Source organism: Aulonocara sp. 'chitande type north' Nkhata Bay, linkage group LG20, assembly GCF_057382095.1.
Source record: "Aulonocara sp. 'chitande type north' Nkhata Bay isolate Kocher_YH1m ecotype deep benthic linkage group LG20, A_spYH_male_GT1.1, whole genome shotgun sequence".
NCBI classification, from domain to species: domain Eukaryota; kingdom Metazoa; phylum Chordata; class Actinopteri; order Cichliformes; family Cichlidae; genus Aulonocara; species Aulonocara sp. 'chitande type north' Nkhata Bay.
Window position 1 is genome coordinate 28,905,629 of NC_141363.1, and position 20,060 is coordinate 28,925,688.

Here is a 20,060-nt window from a genome sequence, read left to right on the forward strand (position 1 = left end):
CGAATTAGGGTAATTTACATCTGGCTTTGCATTTAGATTATGTAATTATTTTATATTTTATTTATATCTGTAATTTATATTTTATATTGTGATTTTTATCTATATCATGATTTTACTGGAAAGCACTTTGGTGTACTTCGGTCTTTAAAAATGTGCTATATAAATAAATTTTGATTGATTGATTGATTGAACTGACCCGCGTGGATCTGCTCCTGCTGGTTTATTGACAAATACCTTAAAGACTATTATATCTTAAAGAACTCATTGTGTCTTACAGTCACAACAGAGCACTTTTTTATGAGGCCACCACACACCAGCCTATGTGAAGTTTAGTACCCACCGGAAACAAACCCAGTCTGCTGCAGTAAAGCCTGCAGCCCAGGCTCTCACTCTGGTTTACAGGGACTAAAGAGCACGCAATAATGGACCAGATATTCCACTCTCCCCAAGTGGTTAAAGCCTTCTCCATGTAAACAATGAAATGGATAGACTCTCCTCTTCAGTACCCTGCCATTAACCTTACCAGGGAAGCTGAGTGATGTGAGCACCCCCTTATGAAAGATGGGAACCTCCATTTCAGCCTATCCAAAGGCACTGCCCCAGATCGCCATTCAACATTGCACAAGTGTGCCAACTAGGACAGCCCCACAACATCCAAGGCTGAATCTCATTCACCCCAGGGGCCCTGCCAACAAAGAGTTGTTTAACCACCTCAGTGAGCTCGCCCCCCCATTCATGGACGAGTCTTTTTTCTGTCATGCCATGAAATTTGTCCATTTTCTTTCCTGTAGTTTGTGCTTTGCTTCGGTCACGATTAGCAGAGGCAGATCGTGTGAAGTTGAGGTGTGGACCCAAAAGCAGACGCGTGGAACAGAACTTGGTTTTAACAGAAAGCGAGCCGTTTAATAAGGCTGGTAGAAAAAACACAAAACAAAGGGCAAAGGCTAAAAACTGAGTAACCTCAAATTAAACACGAAAACGCCCTGAACATGAAACCTGGAACATAATGACAAGACAGGCGGAAGCAAACTGAACATGTGACACAAGACTGTCAAAGTCAAACAGGAAACACACAGACTTGACATGGTGATGGGGAAATAGAAACGGGTGATGAGACACGGGAACAAATACAGAGAACGTGACAGCTAGGTCGAACACAGCTGACAGACTCGAACACTGAAGGTGCGACACCATAACCAACATAGTGGAGAAGACACAGACCTGGGAGGAACCTAAACAGACCTAAACAGGAAACAGAACTAACTGAAGCCTAAACCAGAACATCGTAACACAAAAAGGCATGAAAGGCATGAGTCGAAATGCTAGCTCAAAAGCCCCAGAACCATGACAGCTCCCATGTTTCTGCACACATCCCTGTCTCCACAGTTAGAATGATGTATGCGAGGATGTGGATAACTTTCCATAAGGTGTGTGAAGGTGCTGAAAAATCAAAAAATTTCACATGTATGTTATTCTTCTCTGGGTCTTACTGAGTCAGAGTACTTCTAAACAACATATCTATTACTACCTGTCTCATTAAGTTTTGTAACTTTTCTTTTTATGCCATTAATATTTGTAAAAACAGTATGCTGGTCCAGTCCACTTAAAACACACATGTTCTACAAGTCCCAGCTTAGCCCAGCCCTAAATAGTTAAGACTACTTAATCCGAGGCCAGTGATGTAAGTGCCACAGCGTCAGTGAAGCTTCAAATCCATATTTTCCCTCTCTCAGTATCTAAAGTAAAGCCAAAGTAGAACATTTTATTATTATTAAAATTCATAAATCTGTGAAATCCACTAAGAAGAAAAGAAATCTTTGAACGAGCCCTGATATCACTTCTGTATCAGTTCGTGCAGGATTTTCACGTGACTGCTCCGTTATCGTTGTAGAATTCTATTGGTTCGAGTTCTCGTGGGAGACGTAGCTGATTGGATGTACTCGAGTGACGTCAGGTTGCGGGATACGGAAGTCGTTGTTAGAATAGCTGGCGGGGAGCTGTGAGTTGTTGTGAAACGCAGATATGGAAGAAAATCACTTGAAGTCCAGACTGAAGCGAAAGAAGTCAACGGTCGAAGCTTCCGGGGGAGCACCGAAGAGGAGCCCGACAACGTCCAGCAACAACCCGGCAAAGAGCGGTGGGTGAGTGTGTTTGCACCGACAACTTTACCTTAAAGGTTGAGAAAACACAATCTGGGCCGTTAACGGTAGTGATGGGCAGATGAAGCTTCATGAAGCACTGAAGCTTTTCATCCAATTGGTTCACCCCAGCGCAAAGCGTCTTGAAGCTTCATTTGCTCTAGTAGGACACCTACTGGACGTGAAAATATTAGTTGGCATGAATTTGAAGAGTGTGGCATTTTTGCACACAGTCTGTAAATGTCAACAACAAAAGGAGTGTGTAAAACATGCATATTGTAGTGATGCAGTATACTGTGTATATTTATACTGGCAGTATGGGAAATGATTATTTGGAAATGCTTAAAGTGGAAATGATCATTTACTGTGAGGTGAGGTGTGGTTGGGGTGTGGACAGTGGTTGTGCTTTAGTAACGTTGAGGTATGGACAGCTACACACTGAGGCTTTGAGCCTCAGTCCTGCCTGTTCACATTTTATTCTGTAAAAACTAAATTTTTGATTATGAACTTTTTAGTGGGGAGATTTAATGGTTTAACAAATCTTTTAAATCCTTTGTCCTCCACAATGCTAAATGGCTGGGAGTCCTCAATCACCATGCTGACCAGGTCTTCATCTATTTGAGATTGTTCTCCTGAGGAAAGACAATAAAAGCAAAGCACAAATATAAATATCACACACGTAACTTATTACAGTTGTATAATATTGTTATATCATTTAGTAACATTACGGCATGCTATATTATCATGGCATTTGATGGCTCACCTGGTCTTGCTCCACAAACGGTGTTCTAATTGTTCTCATGCAAAGCTCTGTAGTGCCTAAGCATGGATGAGGTGTTGTTGTTATATCCCAGCTCCCTGGCACATAGCAAACACTTCACCTTGTACAAAAGTAAAGACAGCTTAACATAAATTGTATTGCACCATCAGTATTATGAAAATACATCTTCTATAGAAATTTACATACCTTGTTGGGAGGAATAAGATCAAATGTTCCCACACAGGGGAGGACATCCTCCTCTTCGTAGCTGGCTCCATTCTAGGGCTGCACGATAAATCGAAAATTTATTGTCATCGCGATATCAGCCTGCGCGATGGGCCCATCGCAAAAGACGGCGTAAACTGCGATAATTGGGTACCTTAAAATGTTTACACACGTGCTGTAAAGAATTTACCAATCAAAGAAATCCATTTACACATTTGACCAGTCGAATAGAGCCCTTCACGGCATTAACCAATCAAATGGATTAGAGGCCCGCCTCCTACGCAGGTCGGGCGCGAACAACGCTGCAGCAACGAGTCAGAGTTGTAATGGCTGAGAGCGAGACGCGTGACGAGAATGCTACTGAACTCGTGGCTAAAAAAAAAAATAGTACCTCACTTATTTGGAGGTACTTTGGATTTGATAAAGACGACGTTCTCCAAACACAGGTACTCTGCAAAACTTGCCGAACACTCGTGGCAACCACCAGAGGAAACACGACTAATCTCCACCATCATCTTCAATACAACCACAGAGAACTGTTTGAAGAGTTCCAGAAAGATAGGGCTAGCCAAACAAAGGTTGCTAATGTTAAGACAAAGAGCGCAGCAGTCCAACAGCCGTCTCTGTATCAGAGTTTTTCAAGTGGAATTCCTTATGAGAAAACGTCGAAGCGGTACAAAGAAATAACAGAGGCCATTACACATTTTTTGGCTAAAGACATGATGCCTATAAATACAGTTAGCAGAGAGGGCTTCACCAGTCTGATACATAAAGTGGACCAGAGATACCGCATCCCCTCACGAAACTACTTTTCACATGTCGCCATTCCACAAATGTATGAAACATGCCGCAAGACCGTCATGTTTGAACTGAGCCAAGCTGAAAACTACGCAAGCACTACAGACCTATGGTCAAGTCGTACAACGGAACCATATATGAGTTTCACAGTGCACTTCCTCACCGAAGACTTTGAACTGAAAACACGGTGTCTAGAGACTGTGTATTTTCCAGACTCCCACACTAGTGAAAATATAGCCCATGTATTACGTGAGGTGTTAGCCAGCTGGGATCTTAAAGAAGATCGACAAGTGTGCATCACCACAGACAACGGTGCCAATGTTGTGAGAGCCACGGAGCTAAACAACTGGGTCAGACTTCAGTGTTTTGGACACAGGCTGCACCTTGCAATCGGTAAGTTTTATTCAAGGCAGATCTTTTTAGCAATGAAAATGTGCTATACATTATTATCAAATTGATATTGATAAGGATAATGTTACCTTTTTAGACAACTTTAGTTATAAATTTCAATTAGTTTTTTTTTTTTTAAAAAAAGGTTTTAAACATGACAGTTTTTTTGTTTCCTCTTATTTCTCCAGAAAATTCTATCAAAGATGATGCCCGCATTGCCCGAGCCATTGGACTTTGCAAAAAGTTAGTTGGACATTTTTGCCACAGCTGGAAAGCAAAGATGGCTCTGAAAAAAGCACAGCAGAAGCTCAACCTCCCAGAGCACACACTGATCACAGAATGCCCAACCAGGTGGGGTTCCAGGCAGAAGATGATTGAGAGAGTCCTGGAGCAGCAGCGGGCCATTTCTGATGTCATCTCAGCAGACAAGAAATCAAGACACTTGATTCCTACTTGGCAGGATCTTGAGGTACTGGAGTCTGTCAACCAGGCATTACACCCCCTGCAAGACTTTACAGATGCCCTGTCTGGTGAGAGCTACGTTAGTGTTTCATATGTAAAACCAGTCCTTCATCTGATGAAGACGTCGGTGCTTGCAGAGAAGGAAGAAGACAGTGATTTGACAAAATCAATTAAGAAGAAAATCCTCGAGTACCTGATTACTAAATATGAAAATCCAGCTACCCAGGAACTTATGGACATGGCGTGCTTCATGGATCCCAGATTTAAAGTCAGCTACACCAGCACTGATCGAGTCTCAGACATCAAGACCAGAGTGATGTCAGAAATGGAAGCAGTGGCACAGAAGGTATTCATGCATGCTTATATATAAAACCTTTCAATTCATATTTAGTCCAAAATGTTTACTTTTCTTATAATCTGCTTTCTGTTCCAGGAGAGAAGCTCCGCTGAACCAGAGGCCCAGACAGATGATCCACCCAGTCGTCCCCTGAAGAAGGCAAAAAAGTCCCTGGGCAGTTTCTTCAAGGCAGCTCCAATCCCTACCTCCTCTTTTATGCATCTCTCACAAGCTGTTGAAGCTGAGCTTAACAGCTACTTGCTATCCACGGCCATAGACAGTGAGGAAGACCCCTTGGCATGGTGGAAACTCCACAAAATGACATTCCCACAGCTAAGCAAGCTTGCAAGGAAGTGTCTCTGCATACCTGCAAGTAGCTCACCTTCAGAGAGACTTTTTAGTACATCAGGAAACATAGTAACATGTCAGCGCACATGTTTAAAACCTTGGAGAGTAAACATGTTGGTTTTCCTTAACAAGAACTTGCCATAAAAAACATTCACTCAGGAAGGATGAATGCAAGATAGAGAAACCTTTTTTTTTTTTCAAAAAATTACAAAAATACACTACCTACATTGTTCTTAATTGTTGATAATATTAGTCTTGGCCAGTACGACCACAAAGGTAGACAATTGTTCTTTGGTGTGTTCCCACAGCAGACAAGTTCTTACCTATAGTTTAATCTAGTAAAGTTTCCACTCCAGTTTTGACTTGCATCATAACTACTTGGTGAGTGGTAAAATGATGAACAACTGCATAGAGATAATTTGCAGTATAATTTAAGTTATGTTTATTTAAAACTAATTATAGAGACCGGGAAGGATGTCTTTCAGAATTCAAGCCTCAGAAATTTTTTTATGGGGGCAATGTTTCAATGTTTGACTGCACTTTGTTGTTACACTGCTAATACAGCAGCTTTCATTAAATAAAACTGTGCAGTAAAACGGAAATTATGTATTTGTTTTTTGTTTTTTTTTTGCTATTTATTTTATCGCAAGTCATATCGTTATCGCAGTATTGATCACAGTTATCGCACATCGCAGGTTTTCCTAATATCGTGCAGCCCTACTCCATTCTCTCCTGACTTTCTCTCCTCACTCTCATAAACCTCCAAACTGTCTCCAAACTGTCACTAACCGCAACTCTCCATCAAACACCCACATTTTGAATGAAGTCTGCGGGGTTTATATCGCTGTCATAGCTCGCGGCAAAGTTTGAACCACTTCCTGAACCAGTCACGTGGTACAGCCGGGCAGCGAGGCTTCGGACGTCATCATTTTCAGCTCCTCCCATAAATGAAGCAACGCAAGCCGAGTAACGCGAATCACTGAACTCTGCTCATTAAAGTATGGAAGCCCGTTTCCGCCACTAAAAAAAAAAAAAAAAGGATCCATAACTCAAAATTTCAAGTTATTTTCTCGAAATTTCGACATATTAACTCAAAATTTTGAGAAAAGCAACTCGAAATTTCGAGTTATTATCTCGAAATTTCGACATATTAACTCAAAATTTTGAGAAAAGCAACTCGAAATTTCGAGTTAGCGCTGCCAATCAGTAATCTACGTGAATGACGTCATTTCCATGTTACCCGGAAGCTGAAGCCCTCAGCTACAAATGCTACAGCTAAGCTACTGGTATTACATCGAGTCGTGAATGCACAGATTGCTGAGTGTTTTCAGCCTGGCTTCACAAATGATGAAATCCCTGTGTTATTAGCTGAATCACATGGTGTTGCTATCAGCAAACATACTTTAATTTGTTGGGATCCGTTTTTGAGTGCGCGGTCCTGCGCCATATGCTTCCGGGTAACAAGAAAGCGACCTCATTCACGTATATTTTTGATTGGCAGAGCTAACTCGAAATTTTGAGAAAAGTAACTCGAAATTTCGAGTTATATTTCTCGAAATTTCGAGATAATAACTCGAAATTTCGAGAAAATAACTCAATTTCGAGTTATGGATACTAGCTTTTTTTTTTTTTAGTGGCGGAAACGGGCTTCCATATTTAAAGAGCAACAAAGGCACATTTTTGTTTATGGTCGAAACGGTTCCTGCTGCCTGGAATAAACTGTATGTAGCTACAACCTGGGCCTGTAGGAGAGTCAAACATAAGATGATAATAATGAGAAATATATGATATATGAAAGCTCTTTGAAGTAACCATGCACCGATCCGACTTTTTGCATTTCCGGTACCATAGCTTGGCTTTAGATATGTGTTGATGATGCTGCCAACCTGTTATCAGACTTCAATGACTGAGCGGTCCTCATGGAGGACAGGACTGAGATCTGTTACTGTAACGACAGCAGGCTCCACTCAAACCTTCTTTTACTAACACTCTCAAATTAAACGGAACTAGTCGGGATCCAAGTTAAATGAATGAGTTTTACTAAACAAACAGGCAACAGAATTCCAGTCAGTAAAACGATCTACTTTTGTTTGATTTTTACAGTAAATGTAAATTTCTCCTTCTGTGTTAAATCAAAGTATTTCATAACCACAGAGCTTAAACTCTGCTGTAACGTGATGTGCACCTCCCTGCACCCGAGACTAGGTTTGCACCCCCTATGTTAAAGAGAAGACCCCAGCAATCCCCTCTGAGCAAGCACTGGGCCCTTATGGGGAGGAAGAGTCTGTCTTTTAATGGGAAGAAACCACAGCAAGGCTTGCAGGGAGGGGGATGTGTTGGGGGACAAGGACAAAACAGAAATAAGAGAAGACAGAAGTTATTGACATTGGGGTGGCTGTGGCTCAGGTGGCAAAGCAGGTCAGCCACTAATCAGAAGGTCGGTTCGATCCCAGGCTGCCTCCTGGCTGCATGCCAAATATCCTTGGGCAAGATACTAACCCCATGTTTGCCTACTGGTGGTGGTCAGAGGGCCCGGTGGCGCCAGTGTCCGGCAGCCTCGCCTCTGTCAGTGCCTCTGTCAGTGTAGCCACAGCTGCCCTGGGGCAGCTGTGGCTACAATGTATCCCATCACTGTGTGTGAATGGGTGGATGACTGAATGTAGTGTGAAGCGCTTTGGGGTCCTTAGGGACTAGAAAAGCGCTATACAAATGCAGGCCATTTACCTGCATTTGTATGGGTGCGAGTGAATGCTCGCACCCTGCAGCAGAAGGGCTGGCTCAGGGTCACGTCTGAGCTGCAAGCTTTATCCAAAGAAAGCAAGTTTGGGTGTAATCGTAAAAGTAGAGAGAGGCTCTGAAGGCTTTGCTCCCTGATCTACTTTTAGTCTGAGAGAATTTTACATTACATTCAGAATTTAACAGGAAAACAAAGAAGAGAAGCCAGGGTGGGAAAAATCGTCTGTTTTTCTAGCCCCTGTTTCTGCGTCTAATGTAGCATTATTCTCAGACAGGATATTTCTCGTTTCACAAAGATGATAGATATCAGCCCTGCGTGAAGCACATTTCCTGCTCAAAAACTGCTTTAGAAAACGTCAGTGTTAGTGGAGGTCATCCAGATTATCTGGTTCGACACTGAGGCTTTCAGGGCAGAGAACAATAACAACAATAGTACAGTTTTACAGAAGAAAATTATAGGTGTTTAGGACGTGTCTGTAGTTTAACCAGCTGTCATCTGTGGCTCCATAGACAAAGATAACTAAGTATCAGTTTGTATATTATCATTGGTCACGATTCAAGAAAGAGACAACAGCGACACTTTAAGTGTCCTCTCACATCCTGAAGAGCCTCAATACTTCCAAAAAGGTTGTGTTAAAAGGTATTTTTGCATGGCGTGGTTGTGATGTCTATGGATGTCATGTGACAGCTCGTATCCATTTAACTGCTCGAGGCTGAGACATCGGAGCGTGCTGATGTCATCCAGGCATCATTAAACCGGACTGTCTGCTCGATTTCACCGCTGCTGCCTTTGGGGAAAATTTATTTCACTGAAAAAAATATGACTTGTTGTCCTTGTTTATGTTTTAGTTTTGCTGAGTGGAATTCTGGTATTTTATTAGTCTGTTGGATTTTTTTTAGTGTCTGATGTGATGGCTGGAGTTTGGTAACCAGTAAAAATTCAACATTTTTAATTGAATTTTCTTTCTAATGGAAACAAACAAAGTAAAAAGGCACACTTACAACTATTTACAGTGAGGTGTTTTTAATGCAGTTAATTAAAAACCAGCTGATGTGAAGCTTTGCTGTGTTATTAAATCTGTTTTGTTTCGTTTGCAGTGTGCACCAGATCAAAGAGCAGCTTCAGAAATAATCTGATTGACTAAAAATTCCTACAGATTGATTGATTAATAAATGGAAAAATAACAAATGTGTGTGGAAACATTCGAGTCAAAGTTGTGTCGTATTTGTTTAGTGATGGTTTGTATGGAGATGCATGCATGAGGAGCGATGTGAGGAGAATGCAGCAGTTCACAGTGTGGATGATCTGCTTCACAGGCCGACGCTTCCTGCAGGAGCGTGGTGGAACAGACAGCAGCTGCTTGCTGTGGAGAGCCTGTGGGCATTCACGCTCCAGGCTACTCTGCCATGCCTGGAGGAGCAGCTCTGGGACCAGGTTCCTGATCTTCCACATGCATCTGCAGCGGTATGTTACTGCATTACACAGCTCCTGCAGGGAATATGATGAAGCTCCCAACAAGACACGAGCACACAAAGTGCCAAATGTTCACAGTTCTAATATTCCAGAGTGTTCCTGCTGTGTACTCTGTATGACAGCGTGTCCACTGGCCTCTGACAGGTGGAGTTTCTCTGTCAGACACAGGAGCCTGTGTGCTGTGATGCTCCTGTGCAACTTGGAGACAACAGGGAGAACATAGTGATGTTGCAAGTTCTCAGTAGGCAGTGTGGAGAAGATGGGGTGGGAATTATCCACCTCAGGGGTTCATTTCAATCATTGTGATATTTTATTGTGATGCATTGCACATTATAGAGATGTCACTATGATACAGTACAAACAAAAAGCCATTTGACGTTAACATCTTCTTTGTCTTGTTTTTCGTTTGATAGTCGCCACTGTCAGAAATTTTTTCTTTTCCCGAGATCTGATGTGTTTTCTTAGTGTTGCTTTCATTTTTTGAGCAGTATATTTCTGTATCAATGTCTTGACCCACTCCTAAATACATCTCAAAGGATGCTGTACTAGATAGGATGTAAAATAAGGCCACCATGTATGAATGTATGAACCCCAAACATGTTTCATTGTGTCAGGAGCATAGAAGTTGTCAGAAAAGACTAACAAGCTTGGTAATTAGGCTGCATCCATAAACTGCATTGTATTGTACTGATGTGTGTCTGTATAGATATAATTTATAAATATATGTGGTAATTGGTTTAAACGAACAGGAGGGGAAGAGAGAGAGAGAGAGAGCCAGGAAGCGAGCAGCCTTCATTGCCAACCCGGAAACGGGCAAAGTGATTGGTTGAAGTGTTCCATAGGGGAAGTGATTGGTGTCCTCCTGGACACTTTGAAGGATGCTGAGGAGGTGATCAAGGCAGCTTGCTCAGCATCTGTTCCAGGCATACAGTGGGGCAAAAAAGTATTTAGTCAGCCACCGATTGTGCAAGTTCCCCCACTTAAAATGATGACAGAGGTCAGTAATTTGCACCAGAGGTACACTTCAACTGTGAGAGACAGAATGTGAAAAAAAAAAATCCATGAATTCACATGGTAGGATTTGTAAAGAATTTATTCGTAAATCAGGGTGGAAAATAAGTATTTGGTCAATAACAAAAATACAACTCAATACTTTGTAACATAACCTTTGTTGGCAATAACAGAGGTCAAACGTTTACTATAGGTCTTTACCAGGTTTGCACACACAGTAGCTGGTATTTTGGCCCATTCCTCCATGCAGATCTTCTCGAGAGCAGTGATGTTTTGGGGCTGTCGCCGAGCAACACGGACTTTCAACTCCCGCCACAGATTTTCTATGGGGTTGAGGTCTGGAGACTGGCTAGGCCACTCCAGGACTTTCAAATGCTTCTTACGGAGCCACTCCTTTGTTGCCCGGGCGGTGTGTTTTGGATCATTGTCATGTTGGAAGACCCAGCCTCGTTTCATCTTCAAAGTTCTCACTGATGGAAGGAGGTTTTGGCTCAAAATCTCACGATACATGGCCCCATTCATTCTGTCCTTAACACGGATCAGTCGTCCTGTCCCCTTGGCAGAAAAACAGCCCCATAGCATGATGTTTCCACCCCCATGCTTCACAGTAGGTATGGTGTTCTTGGGATGCAACTCAGTATTCTTCTTCCTCCAAACACGACGAGTTGAGTTTATACCAAAAAGTTCTACTTTGGTTTCATCTGACCACATGACATTCTCCCAATCCTCTGCTGTATCATCCATGTGCTCTCTGGCAAACTTCAGACAGGCCTGGACATGCACTGGCTTCAGCAGCGGAACACGTCTGGCACTGCGGGATTTGATTCCCTGCCGTTGTAGTGTGTTACTGATGGTGACCTTTGTTACTTTGGTCCCAGCTCTCTGCAGGTCATTCACCAGGTCCCCCCGTGTGGTTCTGGGATCTTTGCTCACCGTTCTCATGATCATTTTGACCCCACGGGATGAGATCTTGCGTGGAGCCCCAGATCGAGGTAGATTATCAGTGGTCTTGTATGTCTTCCATTTTCTGATGATTGCTCCCACAGTTGATTTTTTTCACACCAAGCTGCTTGCCTATTGTAGATTCACTCTTCCCAGTCTGGTGCAGGTCTACAATACTTTTCCTGGTGTCCTTCGAAAGCTCTTTGGTCTTGGCCATGGCGGAGTTTGGAGTCTGACTGTTTGAGGCTGTGGACAGGTGTCTTTTATACAGATGATGAGTTCAAACAGGTGCCATTCATACAGGTAACGAGTGGGGGACAGAAAAGCTTCTTACAGAAGACGTTACAGGTCTGTGAGAGCCAGAGATTTTCCATGTTTGAGGTGACCAAATACTTATTTTCCACCCTAATTTACGAATAAATTCTTTACAAATCCTACCATGTGGATTCATGGATATTTTTTTTCACATTCTGTCTCTCACAGTTGAAGTGTACCTCTGGTGCAAATTACTGACCTCTGTCATCATTTTAAGTGGGGGAACTTGCACAATCGGTGGCTGACTAAATACTTTTTTGCCCCACTGTATGTTAGGTCTACAAATGTTGCCCAGAGCTTCTTCAGCATGTATGGAAGACCTTAAAGATGACTTGATGGGAAGGTCAGCAACCAGTGGAGGAGGTTTAGATTCCCAAAGAGAGGAACTCATCCAGTTTGGGCAATATTGCTGTTGAGTGTTGGAAGGAGGATGTTTTTAAGCACTGTATTATGAAAACTGAATTTTTCCAAGAACAACTATATCAACCCCTTTATTGAGAAGTGTGGGATTCCTGGTTGTGTATGAAGTTGATTAGGGGGTGGTTCTCGTACACCAAGAGTCAGATTAAAATGCTAAATCTATTCAAATGTTCAAAAGGTCCAATCAGTGAAGTTAAAGGATGGATGATAGCTTATATTAAAGCTGCTGTGCCCCTTCCTTCCAAAGTATAGTAACACTTGTTACCAGGGGGAAACCACACCCCTGACTTTGAGAAACACCAGGCACTAAACATCCTTAGTTCAGCTGTAAAGTTGGACATCAGAAGATGGAGGACCTGCAGAGCTGCTCTCCAGGGTGGCCGTTAGAGCAAGCGTATTTGTTTGGCACTTCTGTCTCATTTTTGAGCCCTTGAGGTTGACCCAACACTTAGTTAAACACTGACACTATAGAATAAAGTCTTTTTTTTCCTTTTTGAAGGGGATATAGGGAAATGTAACTTCTTTTGTAGATCATGATGAAACTAATATCTTTGGACTTTTGGTTGGTTAAAACATTCAAAATGACACCTAAACAACTAATTGTAATTTTTTTTTCTATAATGTTAGAGCTGCTGGCCTATTTCCATTGGTGAGGAACATTTACATGACACACACACACCTGTGTATTCATGTAATCATCCAAAGATCAACTGTCCACAGCACGCTCCGCATGACTGGCTGAAGTTCCACACACCCGTTGTCAGACCCTTATTCCTGTTTTCTCCTTGTTTTTAGAGACCTGCGGGACTTTGGGTGGAGGAACAGGGGTGGTGCGACCTCAGCAGTGAGGTTTCTACCTTCCCTGAACCGTCTCATCTTTCTCTGAGACCGTCACAGATCCCAGATCCTGTCGGGCTCAGCTCCTCCCCGGAGGACCCCACAGCACACACCAGCACGGTGCCAGAGCCACCTGTCAGAGGCCCGTGCTCCCACAGCATGGAGAGCTCCACTCACTCTCCTCAAACCCTCAGCAAAACACGGCGGCCGTCCCTGCACAGCTGGGTGGAGGCGCTGCCATCACCAGGATTTTCCAGTGCTGGGAAGGAGGAGGGGAGGAAAGCGACTGGACCAGTCAGTAGGAAGCTTCCAACATACTGGGTGAAGGTATCTGACAGAGTTCCTCTGCAGAATGAGGTCGAAGCTAAAAAGGAAGAGGAGGTGCAGGGGTGCGGCAAAAAAGATGGAGGAAGAGGAGCAGATGGAGGAGCAGGGGGAGGACTGCAGAGTTGTCCCATGTGTCTCCAAGTGTTCCCTGCTGGGTAAGAACTGATTGGGTGTTTTCTTTCTTCATTCACATCAGCATAGGGACTTTTTTCCTTTGTGCGTTGTTGCTGATTTTTATTAATTTATTTTTTAATGATTCTTTATGACATCAGCGACCAGCCAGATGGCATCCAGCTGAAGCTGGTCACCAGTTAGATGTTTTCAGTGTGTGTAGCTCTTGTTAGTTAAATGGATAACGACAAGTAAACAAACTAGTTTAAGTTTTAGAGTCGGGGTGTCAAACTCAAATACACAATGGGCCAAAATTCAAAACTGGAACAAAGTCGTGGGCTAACGTTAATATTTATTGAAATATATTTATTCCTCCAGATATAAGAATGAATCTTTTCTTATGGACTCAAACAAGTTTTGCTGAAAAACTGAATATGGAACAAGCAAAGCTTAATACTAGACAATATATATATTAGCTGTATAATACCAGTAGGCCAGCTCTAATAGTAATTTAAATTTTGCCCGCGGGCCAGAGTTTGACACCTATGTTCTAGAGGTTTAAAAGTGACAGCATCACAAAGCTGACTGCCCAGCCTCCAAAGGATCAACATTACCTTACAGCAGAACTTCCATATATGTTTTTATTGTGCAGGTCTTGCATAGCATCATCCCGTGACCTCTGCTTTCATGTCAGAATCAACATGACATAATTACATAAATATAAAAATGTTTATATGCTGTCTGAGGTGCAGTGCAGTTTCAGCACAAGGTCCAAACAAACAGTTGTCCAGATTCTGCTGCATAAGTGGTGCCCACAGATGGAGAGGTCCAGGGTTCAGTCAGGTCCAGTTCACCACATCCAGTACAGTCTAGTTGTTCTTGGTTCTCCAGGTTCACCCAGATGGACTGCGATGGTCACCTGGCCCACTGTCTGTCTGAAATGAATGTGGACATGACCTGGTAAGCTGAATCGATGCCGACGGTCTACAAGGCGCCCGGTTGCTGCTCCGGGGTCGTATCGCACGGAGGACGACGGTGCAGACAGCAGCCTGTGCAGAGAACTCTGCTGACTGAGCTGCAGTGAGATGAGGAAACTTCTTCGGTGCACGAGCACACCATGTTTTCATGGCTGATTAGTCGTACTGAGTGTACACTTTACTTTAAAACTCAGTAACAGACACTGTAACCTGTGTGTCTTTTTTTCTTGTAAAAGTAACTGTAATCTTTATTAGCTTTGAGTTCAAGATGATCCGGTCGGCTTCATTCATGACGGCACTGCAGTGCACGTACACCCACACAAGTAGAGCTGTGCTCGCAAGGTCACCCACCCTGGTATACTCTGCAGCTATCTAATGCAGTTCTACAATGTCACGTTCTTCATTTCTCTGCATTGATGGTGTGACTGCAGTGTAACACATGAGCCTGACTATTCTCATTCAGTCCTGATTCTTGCTGCCTGGATTTCCAGCTGCTGTATCTATAGTCCCAGGGAGCAGGTGCAAGCAGTGCTTTTACTGGACAAATGTACATGATGTATGATCCTTACTGCTCTTTTTGCATTGTGCATATGTTTTGTGGGGAACATCCAGAGTTCACCACAATAATATAAATATGGCAGTAACAGTGTGTGCAGTCTTTCATTGGTTAGGATGAGCCTTGGTTTTCCCAAAATCCCGACGGTGTTTGCCATCTCGTTACACACCTGTTTGTTATGTGGTTCCCATATAGGAAAGACCTTTTCAGTGGATACCTTATCAACATCTAGTTCCACATTTATATACATTTCTCAATTTAATTTACAAACAACATAAATTTGGTTTGGGATAAATTCAAAGAGAACTTCTTTTTGATCAAACCAACATTTATCAGTTTCTTCACTGACAACCTCCAAGAACGGCTGTATCATGTGCAACACAACAAACCTCAGTATGTCTGTCACTCTACACACAGGAAACAGTCTGGGACCCAATACTGAACCTTGTGGGACACCACAGCTAATGTTCAACCACTTATGCAAACCTGCCTTTTCACAAAAGGCAGATCTTAATAAATAAATAATATAATACTCAGATTATTTGTCTAATATTAAATTATTTGTTAAATCAGGAAGGGGCAAATCATTTTTCACCGAGTGTGACTGAGCCCAGTATCGTTAGGTTCAGGGTGACTGTGCTTCTCTGCATGAACAGAGCTGAGGGCTGATCAGAGGAGCTGTATGAGCCCAAGTGTTCACTCGCATAGAAATCTATAGCATCTGCACAGATCTTCCTGCTGTTGTCGGCACAAATAAAGGACGTCAGTGAGAGAAAAAAGGACTCGGTTCACAGAAAACCAGTTTGATTTTTAATAATTACACATATTTACAAAGATGCGATGAAGCTAAATGAAGCAGACCTGGCCAGCATTATGTAAAAGCAGAACTGTAGTTCAATAATCCTTCATGGGGTTTGAGCGGCCTTCATGTTCTGTAAGGTGGAGTCAAGAGCTTCCAGTTTATCCATTGGTCCCTTAAGGGGAAAAACAGCATCACTAATGTATCACCTGTGTGCAGGTAATAAAATACAGTCTGTGAGATGGAGTGTCGGGGTTGGAGGAGGAGGATGCTTCTTTAGATTAGAGGTGTGTATTTTCATTGTGACTGGAACTTCATTACGCCGTCTCCCTGCCTGTACAAGGCCTGCAGCTAATTGAGGCCCTGTGACTGATCAGCTAATTAATCCTATTATGAGGGTATTAAATTAGCGTGGGTCAAGTTTAATCACAAACAGCTAACAGAGCTTCTCCTCCCTCAGAAGAACATGTATGCAGATACACACAGCCTGCATCAGAAGCACTGAGTTGTGTTGGAGACATGAATGTGTGCTCACTGATGTCCCAGCATTAAAACATCAAAGCTTCAGTTAGGTACTGATATGTTGCTTGCTGTGTATAAAAGGAGGCAGTATACAGAGTTAAAGTGTCCTGAAAACTTCATTATATAGTAAAGACAAACTCATGGCTTCGTACTGGTTTTATAGCTGTTGTGCACCAGCAGCTGCATGATGGAGGGCATGAATTATAATAGTGACCTAATCCTCCAACCCCTGACTAACACTCATCCACAACATTACAGCTGAGACTGGGAATGACCCACTTTTCTTTCTTTAGCGCCCCAGCAGTTGTCTCAGGGCACTTTTTTACAGTATCTCTAGTACTGTAGGCATAGTCCTCAACAATCAGATGATCCTCTATAAACAGAGCTTGGCAACAGTAGGGAGGAAGAACGCCTGTTTAATGGGAACAGACCTCTGCCAGAACCAGGCTCAGGGAGGGCGGCCTTTGCTGAGATTGACTGGGCGTCGAGACAAACTCCAAAGTAACACACCTGCAATTTAACCCAAAAAAGCTTTGTTCCCCCACACAGGGAAGACCCACTAATGTCTGTGAAAACCACGGAAAAGCTCTCATGGCTTTTCTGCTGTTCTCCCATTTCATTTAGACTTGCAAACAGATTTCCAGCTGTCGTTGCAGCAGGTCACTGTAGACATGGAACCACACAGTGAGCACATAAAGGAAACGGTGACCAGTTTCCCCCAGCAGGTCACACAGATGGTCACGCAGCAGCACCTGGTGAGGAGGAACCCAAAGCTGCATTTACTGTGGAAGCTGAAGCCAACGTCTGACAGCAGGCATGGGCCAAGTCTGTCTGCTGCTCCTCACCTATGTGACGATAACGCGGACCTTCACTGGGAAATATTACAATTACACATGTGTAAGGAAAGAGGTCAGGTCTCCTCCCAGCTGCTTGTGTCAATTACACATTCACAGGAAATGTTGATTATTTGAACGATTCGTTAAAAATAAGAAGGTTTGTTTGTGTGTGGGGACTGAGGCAGCTTAGCGAGCTCCATACGCTGGACGAGAGTTCGGACATACCCTGGCAGAGTTTCAGCTGCGTTACCTGCTGCAGCCGTAACAGGTGAACAGATAGAGGTGCAGTCAGAGACACGGGAAATCATTTGATCTTTGAGGCACTTCTTAAATAAAAAGTTGTCACCCCCTTGTTTGTGAAAACAACAGAACACAAAGAAAAGTTTGTGGTTATGGAGGAACATGTGCCACTTGCATCAATAAAAGGCATCATCAATTTTGGATTCACTAGCTACATCATAATACACAATAACAACATTTTCTCCTTTGTCATTGTACATTCTTGTGTGTGTGAGGCGTGGCCCCCCTACCAAGATAGAAAAAAAAAAGAAGAATAAAAAATTGCACGTAAAATTATTTAAAGTTGTTCCGTAGAGCCATCGTATTCATCCAGGGCGTGAGATGGGCTGAAACGTGTTGATGGTGGCAGGCACAGAATGAAACGCTCACACAGCCAGTCCTGCTCTGACACGAGGATGGACTGACAGGGACAACAGGACCAAACAAAGAAAAGGAGAAGACAGCATAAAGTCAGGGAATGTTCCTGTAGTCCGGCGTCCGGCTCCCCAGGGAAAAACTCTCCCTCCTCCCGTTTGCCTTGTGGACAGGTCCAGGGGGAACTTCCTCCTTGTCGCCTTTCTGAGTTGAGTTGGCTTGCAAGTTTGTTTGTTTGTTTCTGTTTTTGAACAGCAGCTCGGAGGAGGACGCTGGTTTCTCCTTCATACAGACTCTTCTGTGGCTAGCAGCAGGGGGTTGATGTATTCAAATCCCTCAAACTCGGACTGGTCTATTCTCTTGATGACGTCCCTGAGGAGAGAAGGATGGAAAGAACAATTAGAGGACTTGTTTTACCACAGAGCTACTGAGAGTAAACCAGGTTTGCTCCTGGCGTCTCTCAGGTGAGCGTCACCACATCTTTTTCCAGGTTTGGAATCTAAAGGAAGTAAAATGATGTTTTTTGGAGGGGTGGGGGAATGTCCATGTTGAATTGCAGACCATTGTTTAAAACATTTTCAGGCTCTGTACCCACTGAGTTATGGTTCTGTTTTCATTTTCTTGGCAATCAGTGCAGGTATCAGTAGAACGTACCTACTGATACAAATACCACTAAATTTGCTTTAAGAAATGATTGAAATGATAGAATGTAGCAAGGTGATTGACTCAGTAATTCAGAAAGTGTAGCTCTTCTGGGATTTTCCACACAATCATCTTTCTGGTTTTAGAGAATGGTTGAGGGAAAAAAGAAAATATGAGTGAGCGGCGGTTCTCTCGGCACAAATTGTTGATGCCAGAGGTCAGAGCAGAATGCACAGACCACAGTGTATGCCCCCCCTGTCAGCTAAGAACAGGAAACTGAGGCTACAGTTCACATAAGCTCACCAACACTGGACAATAGAAGATTAGAAAAACGCTGCCTAGTCTGCTGAGTCTCCATTTCTGCTACAATGGTCACAAAATGCTAATCAGCATAAAGCATGGATCCATTCTTCCTTGTAGCAGCACTTGGTGTAATGTGGTGTGGAAGACAGTTTTTTGGCACAGCTCAGATCAGCCTGAACTAGTTTAAACTGGCTTGAACCTTTCAAATGGATTCCACAATGACCAAATTTGAAATGTGTACCATGACGACTCTGTAGCATCTGTGTGATGCTATCATGTAAATATGGACCAACACATCTGAGCAATGCACAAAGAATTAGCAGAGTTGTGAGGATGAAGCGAGGTCCAAGCTGTTAATATCAAGGTTTACCTAATGAAGTGGCCTGAGCCACTTGTTGACCTTGATGCCTAAAGTTTGGCATTTGTCCATGTGCCAGCCTGTCCTATAAGGTGAAGGCTGCAGCAGGGTGGGGAGTGTGTGGACAGAAGAGTGCCCACACCAGCGTAACAGAGATCTGAAACATGCCCTGCTGTTCTTACTCTGATTGGGATAAACGTCGTGCTGCTGAAAATGAATTTAAAGGAAAATGCTGACGTATGACATCAGGTTTGTTTTTGGAGGATTCATTAGAAAGACTGCAGGTCTGTGGATCACACTGTGGATCGCTCTGTGGATCAGTGTGTCCACGGCTCTTTCTGCACTCTCTCCTCTTCGTCTCCATCTGGTAACGCTTTCACGTTTTCCAAGTCAGCAAAAAGAACCATTTACATTGGTTGAACACACTGTTTGTTTTGGTCGTCTCCCAAACCTTCTCCACTCTCCTTTGTGTTTCCCCCTCTGTGGTCTTTCACTCTGCCTCCTCGTTCTCCCTGAAACTTGAAAACAAAAAAGCCCACTTTCTAAATCTAATGGCGTTATTGTTGCTTGACCTACTCCTACAGTGCGAGTCCTTCACATGAGATCAGATGGAGAGAAAATATTTGCTTCATCAATATTCCAGTCTGCACACTCAAAGACACTATAGCGTTTCATTCACTTGTCCTGGTGCTCTCTGTGGGTGGGATCTGCAAGCTATCTGACAAAGCGGTGGCCCTTAAAGTGAGACTCCCACCCACCTGGTGGAGCAGGGAGAGGACCAG

At 43.2% G+C, this 20,060-nt stretch overlaps 3 protein-coding genes across 8 annotated transcripts in view; 2 read left to right on the forward strand and 1 right to left on the reverse strand.

Annotated features, from left to right (window-relative positions):
- Positions 1 to 1,872: 1,872 nt before the first annotated feature.
- Positions 1,873 to 15,592, forward strand: LOC147305860 (uncharacterized). Of its 2 annotated transcripts, XM_086278650.1 has the most exons (5): positions 1,873 to 2,137; positions 9,512 to 9,659; positions 12,984 to 13,005; positions 13,152 to 13,675; positions 14,523 to 15,592. In XM_086278650.1, exons 1-5 carry the CDS (start codon positions 2,023 to 2,025, stop codon positions 14,593 to 14,595), a joined length of 882 nt encoding a protein of 293 aa, XP_086134776.1. In that variant the 5' UTR covers positions 1,873 to 2,022; the 3' UTR covers positions 14,596 to 15,592. The 2 variants fall into 2 exon arrangements, with proteins under 2 accessions (XP_086134776.1, XP_086134774.1); XM_086278648.1 differs by lacking the exon at positions 12,984 to 13,005 and having other exon boundaries at positions 1,929 to 2,141; positions 14,523 to 15,589.
- On the forward strand, positions 3,174 to 9,339 carry LOC147305861 (E3 SUMO-protein ligase ZBED1-like). Its single transcript, XM_086277877.1, has 4 exons — positions 3,174 to 4,314; positions 4,500 to 5,119; positions 5,207 to 5,483; positions 9,293 to 9,339. The coding sequence occupies exons 1-4, from the start codon at positions 3,450 to 3,452 to the stop codon at positions 9,337 to 9,339; spliced, it is 1,809 nt and encodes a 602-aa protein (XP_086134003.1). The 5' UTR covers positions 3,174 to 3,449.
- Positions 15,593 to 15,961: 369 nt separating the features above from the next.
- prkcz (protein kinase C, zeta) overlaps positions 15,962 to 20,060 on the reverse strand; it is a 101,175-nt gene continuing 97,076 nt past the window's right edge. For 4 of the 5 annotated variants that reach the window (XM_086278647.1, XM_086278644.1, XM_086278645.1 and 1 more), the window contains one exon: positions 15,962 to 18,347. In XM_086278647.1, the coding sequence (XP_086134773.1) occupies positions 18,260 to 18,347 (88 nt within the window). In that variant the 3' untranslated portion in view covers positions 15,962 to 18,259. The remainder of the gene's footprint in view (positions 18,348 to 20,060) is intronic. The other variant, XR_015126727.1, reaches the window with a different exon arrangement.

Coding starts and splice junctions, on each gene's coding strand:
- LOC147305860 (XM_086278650.1), top strand. CDS start 2,023: ATGGAAGAAAATCACTTGAAGTCCAGACTGAAGCGAAAGAAGTCAACG. Junction 2,138..9,511: donor CAACAACCCGGCAAAGAGCG/GTGGGTGAGTGT, acceptor TCTGCTTCACAG/GCCGACGCTTCCTGCAGGAG. Junction 13,676..14,522: donor CTCCAAGTGTTCCCTGCTGG/GTAAGAACTGAT, acceptor TTGGTTCTCCAG/GTTCACCCAGATGGACTGCG.
- LOC147305861 (XM_086277877.1), top strand. CDS start 3,450: ATGGCTGAGAGCGAGACGCGTGACGAGAATGCTACTGAACTCGTGGCT. Junction 5,120..5,206: donor TGGAAGCAGTGGCACAGAAG/GTATTCATGCAT, acceptor TTTCTGTTCCAG/GAGAGAAGCTCCGCTGAACC. Junction 5,484..9,292: donor GTGTCTCTGCATACCTGCAA/GTAGCTCACCTT, acceptor TTTCGTTTGCAG/TGTGCACCAGATCAAAGAGC.